Source organism: Medicago truncatula, chromosome 8 (assembly GCF_003473485.1).
Source record: "Medicago truncatula cultivar Jemalong A17 chromosome 8, MtrunA17r5.0-ANR, whole genome shotgun sequence".
Classification (NCBI taxonomy): domain Eukaryota; kingdom Viridiplantae; phylum Streptophyta; class Magnoliopsida; order Fabales; family Fabaceae; genus Medicago; species Medicago truncatula.
In genome coordinates, this window is record NC_053049.1 from 12,577,568 (window position 1) to 12,591,178 (window position 13,611).

Sequence of the window (13,611 nt, forward strand, 5' to 3'; positions counted from 1 at the left end):
ATAAAGTTGAAAGAAAACCAATACCTCTTTTTCCGATCTCCCTCTCTTTGTTTAAATCCGGTCCGGTTCTCCTCCCCTTTTTCCGGTTCGGTTTGCTCCTCTCCTTTTTCCGGTTCGGTTTGGATCTGTTTGTACAGTTTGGATGATGATGATTTGTGTGGTTGTATGGGCTGATTTGATGTTTTGTTTAAGTTTTGTGTTGCTGGATTTTGATGAATCTATGAATGTTCTTCATGAGTTCATGTTATTTCTTTGTAATTTTAGTGTTTGATCTGAAAACTGGTTGGAAAAATGGAAAAATAGGGTTTGTGAATTGATGCTGATTTTTTTCTGACATGAACAGTAATTTCGGACCCATTTCCCAATGATTGGACAGTGTATTTATAGTGACAAACTAGGGTTGGCTCTGGTACAAAACAATGACCAAAATGCCCCTGCAGCTGAGACTTGGGGACAAAGGCTTAACAAATAAATAAATAAATAAATAAAATAAATAAAAAGAAAAGAAAAAGAAAAGAAGAGAGGAAGACGTGAGTCTTCTTTCTTTCTTTGTTTTTTTTTATAAAAAAATAAAAAAATAATAATAACAAAATAAAATAATAATAAACAAACTAAAAAAAGACAAATAAAAAAAATTAAAAATAAAAAATAAAAAGTCCCTTCGGAATCTGACATGAGGTACTTCAAAGTATCCTCCCTGCCGGAATTTCGGTTGAAATGATTTTTTTAAAAAAACGCCTTTTTAAAATGCGATTAGGCCTTCTTTTTTTTTAGACATGATCGTTACGACTAAAAAGACTATATAACAAAAATGCGTCATAAAAATGAAAGTGAGACGGTTTTAATTGTTGTGAAATGCGAACGTTGATTTAAATGTAAAAATAAAAACTTTTTGAATGACTAAAGACAAGAAACCCGAACTTTAAATGGTAAAAAAAACGAATAAAAGGGAACGTGAACCATTTTAAAATACGGACAAGAGATTTTAAACGGTCCAAAATTGGGGTATGACAGTACATTTATTACTTTTTATTTCCACTGAATTGAAAGCTTCTTTGTCTATTATTGCAGACCAAGAGCAGAAGGGATTAGGTCCCCTATGGCATATCTTCTGGGGCAACTTGTTTTCACTGAGAGAATTGTAAACTTTATTAATATTTCATTTAGTCCTCATACTAGATTATTATTGTATAGCCTAATTTGAAAAAAATATATTTTGTATAACCTTAATATTGGATTATTTATTGTATTACATAATTTATTATGCAATACTTGTTTTGGATTTCTCGTGTGTTACACTAAAGCTGCTTATTAATTGATTGGCAGTGATTTAAATATATTAATTAAATAAAAAGGTAAAAACCTCATAATTGGTAGGATCTTTAAATTTGATTTTAAATTTTTGATTTAGAGTTGCTACAAAATTGCCATGATAAGTCTTGGCTATGTGTTATGGATTTGTTGAAAAATTGCTATGATAAGTCATAGTTATCTTGCTACGTAAAATACAATTTGAATACTTATTTGCTACGGATTAACCAAGTGTTTGCTAGGAAATTTTTCTATTAGGATTTACTAAGAATGATTTTCTTGGCAAGCTTTTCTCTCAATCCATGCTACGGCCAATTCAAAAGCTATTTCATAGCATATCTATACGTAACCACGTTCGCTTGAAATTAGCTACGAGCTAACCACAAAAATGTCGTAGCAAATTACAAATTTTCTTGTAGTGTATAGGTGGAGGTACATCAAGGAAGAAGCATATGAATGGGAAAAGGGTCTTTGTGCTCACTGATCACAGGTAAATGAGTTGGAAAGGGTGTTTTGGCAAGTAATGAAAGGTGTGCTTAGGAGTAGTGAAACATTGTGTAAAATAGAAGTTAAGGAAACGGAAGTTTTTCTAACAAGTTTTTCTAACAAGTTACTATTGATTGTGTGAAAATAGAAGCTAATGAAGTTTTGGTGTTGTTGACATTTTTTTTCTTCTGAAAGAAGTTTTGGTGTTTTTTACATGGCTTAAATATGCTTTTCATCCCTGTAATTATAGGCCGTTTGATTTTTCATCCCTGAACTTACTAATCCTTCCATTTTGCCCCTGTAATTACTAATCATTTGAAAGTTCGTCCCTCTTCCCGGATAATCACTACCACGTCATCAAATTAGCAAAATGGCATGGGAATTGACAAAAATACCCCTGGCTTATTTTTAAAATTCTGAAAATTGTTTTTATAAATTAAAAAATCTGAAAATAATTTTAAAAAATAAAAAAATTCTAAACATATTTTGAAAATAACTTTTTCGAAAAAAAATGAAATAATTTTTCACATAATTTTAAAAAATATATAATCAGATTTTTTCGAAATTAATATTCTGATTTTTAAAAAAATCTTTAAAAAAAATCAGATTTTTTAATAATTTTCGAAATTATATATTCTGATTTTAAAAAAATATATAATTTTCCATTTTTTTTTCATATTTCAAAAAATATATTTTTTAAAATTATATAATCGTAAATTTTTTCGAAATTATTATTATGATTTTTAAAAAAATCAAATTTTTGAATAATTTTCGAAATTATATATTCAGATTTTAAAAAATTATATAATTTTATATTTTTTTCATATTTCAAAAAATTATATTTTTTTTATTTTTTAAAATTATTTTCAGATTTTTAAAAATAAGTCAGGGGTATTTTTGTCAATTCCCATGTCATTTTGCTAATTTGATGACGTGGCAGTGATTATCCGGGAAGAGGGACGAACTTTCAAATGATTAGTAATTACAGGGGCAAAATGGAAGGATTAGTAAGTTCAGGGATGAAAAATCAAACGGCCTATAATTACAGGGATGAAAAGCATATTTAAGCCTTTTTACATTATTATCTTCTATATATGGTTGCATTAAGTCTTCTGTGTGTAAAATATTTTAGTTGTATAAATGTACACATTTTTCTACCAATTTTTAGCAATTTGGTCACCTGAAAGTCATAATTTACTTTGATTTGGGATTTAAAAGTGGTACAGTCTTTATGTTTGAGTTTGATGTTGTTTTGTGTAGTTTTCCACTAGGTCCTCCATACAGCTGCAAAGAAACCGTCTCAAAATTGTGTCTACTAATATTGATTAATCATCTGAATGTAGAATGAAGGGATTAATCTCAAGGTTTTTGGTTATTTAGGAAAATTATGCTTTTTAGTTTTTGTATGTGGATCTCTTAAGCACGGATACATGGAAAATTGGTCGTGAATCGTACTCGATACATATCAACGAGGTTACACAACGCGATGCCATTGATACATATCGAACGAGTATCAGAGTTATTTTTAATTTAAAAAAAGAAAGCCATTTACGCGATTAAGCCGTATTGTGTATTGTATCTCTTATGTTTTTACTTGCAGAAAAATACATGTAGAGACGCCTATCACTTAATGAGAGATGAGAAAGTTAATTATGATGGAATACAAATACACCGTCTGCTTTTGAATTTTGAGATGTCTATGCAGCATGCCCTCACACGACTTCACCCTTCTTGATATGTCGACATTATGCATTTCTTTGATTTTTATTCCAGACCACATAGCGAAACAAGAGGAGAACAAAGGTCTATAGTGGTGATTGAGTTGCCGGCAGTTTTGCAAAACAGGAACTGCAGTTGGAAGGACTATGTTAGGTTCTATTAATAATTATTTTCTTAGTGTTTGGAGTTCATATTGCTATTGCATTTTAAGTGATTCTCGTATTAAATAGTAGTGAGAATTGTCAGGATTATAAATTGGTGAGACCACAAGATTTTTATTTTTAATTCAATTCAAAAGAAATTTTCCTCGCACGGGTATACACACTAGTACAATGTACTATTTCTACCTCACACTTGCTACAAAACACACTGGCCACACAAAGCATACTTGTGATACTACAGCTCCAAGCAACAAATGAAGCAAATTGATACTTCATTGTTTTACCGTTGATATTCCCCCAACAGGATTCCAGATTTACTAATCATGGAATTTCATGTTTAGAGAGTATCACAGCTCCAAATCAATTGAATATGAATGCAAAATCTGGTTTAACTTAATGTCTTCAAACAAAAATACAAAGTATACGATTGGATGCATTGTTTTCGTAATCCTTTTCCTTACTATTATATGATTCTAATTATAATTTGATGCCTTGTCATTTACTATTTATTATGTTAGTAACTTGTTTATCATCGCAGTTAATTACTATTATGTAAAAGTTTATCTGACGTGTTTTTTTAATTAAGATTCTAATATATTAGAATGATATTGCATTAGGCATTTTAGTTAAATAAAGCCAAAACAATAGCAAGCGATAACAACATATCTAACAATAATGTAAAGCAAAACCACAATTGAATCGAAGAACAACAATGTAACACACAATATTGTTTACCCAATTCGGTCCAATACCGACCTACCCTATGGAGAGAGCAGCTCTTCGTTCAACTAATCATGAGACTAACTTTACACAAAGATTTCAAAAGGAGTTACAAGAATAGTCTTCAAATCTAATTCTAACATTTTCTCGAATCTCTTCATATGGTCGAGACTCGATGATTTCTCTATCGAAGGTGTTTAGAGTTGTTTCTGAACCATATTTTCTATCCTCAAAAGGAACCAATCCTTAGACTTTGTTTTTTTAAGGATCTACTATTTTGGTAAACCCTAGTTTCACTCAATCTTACCTCTTATGTGTTTCCATCCCATGAATCTCTTCCCAAAAGGCACCACCCTTTCCCAAGAGTCATCTCTTTTGGTTCCCCAAAATTAACATTTTTCCACACTTAAAATTATGTTAAAATTATTTTTTTATAGACCTAGTCGCGCATTTGCATGTAGGTGCAAAACAACAACCCCAAAACATGTTTCCAGCATATCTCCTACGCTTGAGCACAAAACCGTACACATGGGCACAAAATGGTAGAATCACTAGAAAATAGATTTTAAGTCACTTTTCAACAATACTAATATAAATTATTTTCTTACATGTCAAGGTTAAGTGAATAATTAGGGGATACCATAATGGCAATAAATATTGACAAATCATTGGCTTTCCTTTTCTGGTGGAGTGTGGTGTGCATGAATAAAGCTTACATGTTTGTTTTAGGTTTTGTTTGGGAGTTTGGAGGGAAGAGGGAGGGAAGACTTTGACGGATGGAAAATATGAGAGAAAATGGAGAAATCTTTCCAAATTTTTAAAGAGTAGTTTTTTTTTTTTTTTAAAGAATGATAAATTAATGCTTATGATTACAATATTTTTAATTTTAAAAATATTATAACAACATAGATTAAATTTGAAGAATTCATATAAACCATCCAAAACCCTCCTCCAATACAATTTTTTAATTATCCCCAATGAGGAGGGTTTTGTAATATGAAGAAAAGTTAACCCCCCAAAGCCCTCCCCTCCTATTTTTCTCAATTTCTTCCACCTGCTCATTCTTTTTTTCCCAAGCCTTCCCCTTTAAACTGGCAAACAAAGCCTAAAACACATGTAAGCTTTATTCATGCCCACCACACTTCACCCATATGTTGCTTACCTATGGTAAAACACGACCTCATCCCGCCCCATATTGCCATGCATAATAGTAAGTAATATTAAATTAGGGTGCAAAATAAAAAACAAAAAAAGTTAGAATTTCATTTGGGGACAAATTATAGTAACTAATGTTAAATTAGGGTGCAAAATGATTAATTTAATAAATTATTTATCATATTCATTATGCCAAAACAAACTCGTGCAAAAGTCACATTATTCAACATTTTTATGAAGATTCCAACACATTATGCAATCAAATAAATCATAACACATCAGGGAGGTTCAGTGTTATTTTTATTTGAGAATTTTGTGGGGGTTTATAACGTAGTAAATGATTTTAGGATGAATCCATACGTATTGGACCTCAAAGGTTTATAACACATTATGCAACTTCTAACTCACTTTAACTTGAAAACATGCAAGCAGAAAATTATGCATAATTTTATTCAGTCATTTAGTGGATTAATTCATTATTAAACAAACACAAATGACTCGATTCATGGACTTGAAATTTCATAAGAAGTTGTTTGAAAGCCAAAGTTAATACTTCGAAAAACATTGCTAGTGGAAGCATTGTTATGAGCTTTAATTGTTTATCCAGCAATCAAATTATAATTTTCTTTTTTAAAAGGCTAAAATGAAATTTATATAACCATCAAAAGAGTCAACCAGCACAAGGTATACTTAGGAAGACATCAAAGATCCAAGTACAATCCAAAAAAGAGAGAAAAAACTTGGACGAAAGGAAAATTTAGTTAGAGCTGATTAGAGATACATCAAAGAGTTTTGCCTCCAATCATTATAGTGAAAATCAAAGGAGATAAACTTCGATTTCAACCACAAGAAAACTGCAAGCATAACCTGTTTACAAATACTCCCTCCGTCCCTATATGTAAGCACCTTTTGCATCTAATAGAAGGGTGCTTACAATAGGGACAAAGGAAGTATATATCATGAATAGATTCTTCCTTTTTATGGAAAATTCGTCTGTTTCTCTCTTTCCAAATAACATAAACAGCTGCTAGCCAAATTAAATTATAATTATGATACTACTACATCTGTCCTTAATTATAAGAGCCTTTTTAGATTTTTTTTGTCACTTATTATAAGTCCCCTTTGATGTTTTCAAGAACATTAATTATTTTCTTACAAACAAATTCCTATTTATTTAAAAAAAATTTCTTCGATAAAAAATAAATATTATGTTGAAAACATTAATTAACTTTCGGTCTTAAAGGATAAAATTGTAAAAAGAATATGAATTACAAATAAATTTAATACTAATATCATTTTTTTTAATTCTAGTGATTTTGCCAAGAAGTTCGATATTTAGGGACATAGGTAATATACTTATTTTAAAGTTATATAGACATTGTTGTCGCTTCACTGTCGTTCTATTGGTTTATATATGTAGATACATACTATACTACTATTTTTATCCCAAATTATAAGTCGCTTTGAAAAAAATTGTTTAAAATTTTAGTTCGCTTTACAGTTTCAATGAAACATTATTATTACTTTTTCTATTATACTTTTAACTATTTATCATTCTCTCAATATTTTTCAATTCTTTAATTATCTTTTTCATATCATTTATTAAAGACAATTTTGTAAAACAGCTTATAATATCTCTTCAACATACTAAATTTATTACATTTCTTAATACGTGTAAAATGACCAAAACGTTATATAATTTATCTTTTTCATACAATTTATTAGAAATTTTTTTTATAAAATAACTCATAATATCTATTTGACTGTTTCTTATTATTATTAACTCATGAAAGGGCACTCAATATAGTAGTAGTATAAAAAAATAAAGATAAAAATAACATATTCATTCATTATTAAAACAACGTACATAGCACAAGTAACTAACCTGTGCGACACACAAAACACACACATGCAATAATTAAAGTTTTTTTGGGTCTTATTTAGAAGATGTATATCAAACTACAGCAAGGAACGTCATAGCCATCCCTTAGTTTGATAAATGACCCGAATAATTAAACATATAGATAGTGGATATTATAAGTTTAATTACCGGCTACATAGAGCTAGTAATTAATTAGTCAATCTTTTATACTCCCCTTGTAGCTTTTTCTCGAGGTAGAAAGGTGGGACGTTGTTGGCGGAGTCATTAGCATTCCAAATGAAAATTCCACGGAGCGATTTAGTTTTGTGGAGATCGTTGCAGGCTTCAACGAATTCGTCTGGATTAAAATTATCTGCGTCAATTGGATCGGAGCTTCCTCCTACTAGGAGTTTATTAGAATCATATTCTTTTGCAAGATTAAGAAAGAGGTTTAGAAAATCGTTCTTTGAGGGGATAGGCTGCATGTAGAATTGGTAGTTAACCCAATTAATATCGTCAGTGCATGCCAAGTAGAGTTCCTTGTAGTGTTTATGAGTTTCATGGGATGGAGCAATAGACACCACATCGATACGTACCTCTTTCTTGAGTCTATTTATAACGTCCCCAACGTAGTTGGAGAAATCATTTTCATTGGTATTGATGTAGTCATAGAAAATATCAATGCCATCAATTAAGATGTTATCTTCGACGGAACAGTCGTTGTATGATCGGATGATCTCTTTGAGCGAATCTACGGCATTGCCGCACCATTCTTCTCTGGCAGCAGGAAAGAATGGAAAGTTAGCATCACGACCTCCAATGCTTATTACCACCTTGACATGGGGATACTTTCTCTTGAGAGCCATCACATTTTGAGGACCGAAGAAATCACTATTCCAATTGGCGTTAAAATTTCCGGTGCCTTTTCCTTCTTCGTTGTAACTATCATTGGCAAAGCCTAAAATGAAATGGAAATGCTTGGCGATAATAATTTCATATGGGAAATTATTAAGAGAAGCTGGGTATGGCTTCACGCCAATGTATTCTCGAAAAATGAATGGATCAACAGCATTGTCACCGATGATGAGATGAGACATTGTGAAAGTTGGAATTTGGAGGAGTGACTACACTTAATTTCTTTGTTTAGATTTGGTTGTGGCTGGGCTTGTTGGAATCAGTGTCCAACTCTTGATGCCCTTTTATAAGGTTTAGGTATCATGTCATGTGCATTTAGATCTACCTTATGTTCATATACTATGGTTGTTAGGGGATTTCAAAATCTTAATGATGTCATCTGCATGATGTCATCTGCATTTGTCATACCATTACATTTTGGGAGTTTTTACGGTGCAGTCAGGAAACGGACCTTTTTAAAAAAGTTAATTTTGATTTTAATGTTTGATTCATTTTAAATTGTTGATTAGTGATTAATGATCAATAGCAATTCATCTAGTAATGCTTGCAACATCTTGGACTTACAGGTACTATTTTATCGTTGACATCTTTAACATGCAAACAAATTTGATGATAGGCTAAAATATGGTTTTAGTCCCTACAAATATGCCTCGTTTTGGTTTTAATACCTTCAAATTTTTTTGTTTTGTTTTTGTCCCTGCAAAATTTTTTGTTTTTTAAAATAGTCCCTGACCCCATTTTTGTGATGATTTGCATACGTGGCACATGATGACTGAACCCATTTTGTAGTTTTTGGTCCCTGCAAAATATTTTGTTTTTTAAAAAGGTCCCTGCAAAAATTTTTGTTTTTGAAAATAGTCCCTGGATTAAAACAAAAACAAAAAAATTTGCAGGGACCAAAAACAATTTTTTTTTCACAAGGATTAAAACCAAAACGAGGCATATTTGCAGTGACTAAAACCATATTTTAGCTTTGATGATATTATGTAATAGTCTTAAGTGTTACACTTTGTGGGGTGTTACACTTGAAACAAGCTAGTATAAAATTAAATTAAGTGTAGTCTTGTTAATCTCATGAATTGATGATAGTATGGAGACCAAACTTTTGATGCCACTGTACAAACAGTGGGGTGTTACTCACTACAATTTTGATGTTATAATGTTAACTTCATCAGAAAAGTCATTTTCATATAGAATTTTCCTTACTTTTTTTGTTTATCCATATGGATTGTCGTTTCGTTCAAACAATTCTCGTTAGATATTTTTAAAAGTTGATGCTATAAAAGATAAAGGGTTAGAAAATCTTGCAATATTTGCTAAACTAACCCCCTTAAATTGGCACTTGAGAGAATCGAACCTGAGACCTTGAGGAGGAGCACACTCCCAGGTTCCAAGCCAATACCACTAGGCCAACCCAAGTGGTATTGCCTTGCTAAAAGACACATTCTTAAAAGGTGTCTTCTAGCAAAACCCATATATATATATATATATATATATATATATATATATATATATATATATATATATATGTGTGTGTGTTGGTAAGTTATGCATTGTCGAGTCCTTACTTGAAGTCCATGCATTCATAGTCATTTTGACGTGATTTGAAGAATGTAATTGGTGATGTTTATTACATAGCTTATGCATAACATAATTGATGATGTTTATTATGTTAGTGAATTCATTAGCGGTAAAATTATCTCCGGAATCCTATTGCTACCACATGCAATATGCCCTGGGCTCATGGTAATGCATTTTTATGCCCTAGGCGCATTCTTGTGTGCTTATGGGGCCAATTTCTTCGATTTTTGTCGTTTTTAGGTCTTTGTCTTTAAATAATTTTTCTTGAAACTTGGGAACATAATTCCTCCCTATGTGAAGTCTCCTGAGACCTCTTGAATCTTCATTATTGGTCTTCCAAAAGTCTTGACAATTCTTCAGGTGGTCTTGGTTTGCCGATTTGCATGATTTCTTCGTGAATTACTTCAAAAATCTCTTAAAATTGTTATGTTTCAGGAAAACTAGAATTACAGATTCAAATATAGAAAACTTTACAAAAGTCCTAAAATCATAGGCAATCGTTCTAATACTCCTCCTTTTTGCTGCTAAAACCCATTGAAATTGACTGAAAAACATAAGTGAGATTGACACCACATATTCACCCTAAACCTCAGGGCATTATGTATACGGGTCATATCATTTGTACAATGCTCAATATATCTACTTTTGCATCCAATATGAAACTTTAAGTCACACTTGCACATTAACATCTCCCCTTCAAGTATGAGACTCTCCGCATTCGTGACTACATCCCCAAAAAAGTCGAACCGAAACAGGTTGCCGCCATAGGGCAAAGTGCAATCCTCCGAGTGAGAATGATAGCACGTTTTCACCAAATATTTAAGACATTGAAATTTGAGCCTTCTCACTTATATGTTGCTCAATCTTCACAATTCTATATTGTGTTGGACTGTAATTGACACTTGATACAACACAATATTTTCTCTCTTAAGTATGTCTAAATTAATGTCTGTGCTCGGCACGGGTGTCCATACTAGTATATTTAAATTAAGTAGCCATTTTCAAATGTGACAATAGTGTAAACCTTTGATGAAAAAGTATGAATATTATTTCCTTTAAAACTATTATAATTGATATAGCAATGGGTAACAACAAAAAAAATAAAAATATTGTGTCGTGAACCAAACGAGTCGAATTACACATAACTCAAGTTCAACTCATTTATTTAACGAGCTTAATTTTGAACTCAAGTTCGACTCATTTGGTTCATGAATTAAGTTCAATGAATTATTTACCGAACCGAATCTCGAACTATTTTCGAGCTAGTTCGGTTCATTGTCAGTCCTAACTGGAACGCCAATTTAAGTCTATATTTCAATTACCTTTGAATTAACAAGACCCCGCACATAAGGATCACCGTGCATCGAAGCAAAAAACAAATTGAGATACATGTTTGAGTTTTCTGAAACATGTTGTATGATCGTCATACAAATATCAGACTCTGATTCAAGGAGTGTAAAAGCAAAAAAAAAAAAATATCAAACACCGAACTTAATATAAATATATTAAGTTAGTTTGGTGACTAAAGTAAAGGAGTTTATAATTGATAATAAAGTTGATGGATAGAATCTCAATCTCTACGTAATATCAATAATTACTAACAATAATTGAGGATAAGAGTAGCATCCTTCTCCAACGATGCATGCCGTATGTTTGAGTTAATGTTTAATGATGACAGGTCTCCCCATTCACACTATGAGAAAATATAGATGTGAAAATGCATTTCCATACAAGGACATGTAGGCGTTGGCTGGCAAGGTATTGAGTAGCTGAGTGAAAATTTATAGTGAAAATTTTTTTGGACAACATTTGTCTAATAACTTTTGGGATAGCATTTGTCTAATAATTTTTTCCTTCGTGGAGAAATATATATACAGTACAGTATATATTAATAAAACACCAAAGAATAAGAAACCGATATGAATACATATAGTACTGTTCTTAACTATAATATGAGAAAATGAGTCCTTTACATTATACATCATAATTTTTTTTCGCTCATTGTGGTGCTTTTATTAGCTCTTCATTTCGTTTTTTATTTCGCTTTTCATTACCAAATAAATGATTTTTTAGGCAACATCTGAAAATAAATCAAACACTTCATAGACAGCAAACCAAAATAAAATACCGTAGAAGTAGAGAACAATAACACTTATGAAGTAGACTGAAATTTTAGCACCTCAAAACATTGTATGTCAAATACAGCTATTAACAACAAGAACAACAAAACAAAAAAAAAAATGTTGAGTGGGCCACATGATCCCAAATGCGTCTCACATCGGTTTTATAATTATGAATACGTCTCGCATGATCTTGCATTATTAAAGTCAAATATGCAATCCATTGAATCAATTCAAGAAATTTGACATTACAATATTGATATAATTTATTATTTTGGAATCTTTGAAAGACTAGATTAAGATTAAGTTTTCTAGTAGGCTCATTTTCAACTAAAATAGAATTTGTTTTGTTATGAAAATAATCTCAATTTATTGGATAATAAATATCACAAATATTTTTAATATTAGTGAGGCACATTATTAGGAACAAAGGGCCTAAAAAAATATTACAAATTTCTTCGATAATAATATTTTTTTGGCACATTATTAAGAACAACCAATTTTATTTTTTTTATAGGGAGGATGTATATAGAAATATGTGCTATACATGCGTATACATAGCAAATTGGGCCAAAAACATTAACAACCTACAACCTAGCTCTTCATCATGTTAATGTGTGGGGCCTTTCGGTGAACTTTGCTATATATACCTTCAAAAACCATATATTTCTATATACACCTCCACCTTAAAAAAATTGGGCCCGTACCAGCATGGGCCCTAGGCCATCATATCCCCTAGCTTATGCATAGGGTTGGCCCTGAATACATCTGAAACAAAATGCAGTTTTTTACGGTTTCGGTTTGATTTGGTTCAATTTGCGATTTTTTTTATTGAATTTGTTCGATTTTGAACACCCCTATTCACAAGTAGCAATACCTTTGGAGATACACCCCTATTAATGAGAGTTAATTTTGCAATATCATTCATAACTTTCATTGATCTGGAGGAAGTATAGTATACTATACTATACTTTTGAAGTATACTATAGATTTCATAACTTTCACAAGTAACCACAATAAATTACTAATTTACATTTTAACACACTTAAATAGCCGAAGAAAGTACACATTAAATAGCCGCCGTACGTTGAAACTATTTAAAGCACTTATTAAAAAGAATAACTCATTTATGTCAACACACCAACGATTCCAACTACACATATAGGGATTCCTCCGGTGACTAGCATGCTAACATAACTTATTTTAACATTTTTGTAACATTTACTCTTTTATTATATTATATTATGGGTCCTGCTAACCAGAGTTTCCAGGATACTGATTAATCATATCATAAAAGAGAATTATTACCGTAGAAGGAAACTGTTTTTGACTTTATTATAAATTTATTACACAATTTCAATGCATTAACTATTATATAATTTTCTTTTTCATATGCTTAACCAGTGCCCTGGGGCACCGGTTAGGATTTCCCTATATTATATTATATCCTACTTCATCCGGTCACAAATGTAACCAACTTTTCACTTTTTAGATTCATTCAATAAATGATGTATGTGGTCTATAATATGAACCACATACATAATTTATTAAATGAATCTAAAAAGTGAAAAATTGGTTACAT

At 31.1% G+C, this 13,611-nt stretch overlaps 1 protein-coding gene across 1 annotated transcript; it reads right to left on the reverse strand.

Annotated features, from left to right (window-relative positions):
- Positions 1-7,375: 7,375 nt before the first annotated feature.
- LOC120577647 (chitinase 2) lies at positions 7,376-8,598 on the reverse strand. Its single transcript, XM_039829397.1, has one exon. It carries the CDS (start codon positions 8,508-8,510, stop codon positions 7,623-7,625), a length of 888 nt encoding a protein of 295 aa, XP_039685331.1. The 5' UTR covers positions 8,511-8,598; the 3' UTR covers positions 7,376-7,622.
- Between the last annotated feature and the right edge of the window lie 5,013 nt (positions 8,599-13,611).

Coding starts and splice junctions, on each gene's coding strand:
- LOC120577647 (XM_039829397.1), bottom strand. CDS start 8,510: ATGTCTCATCTCATCATCGGTGACAATGCTGTTGATCCATTCATTTTT.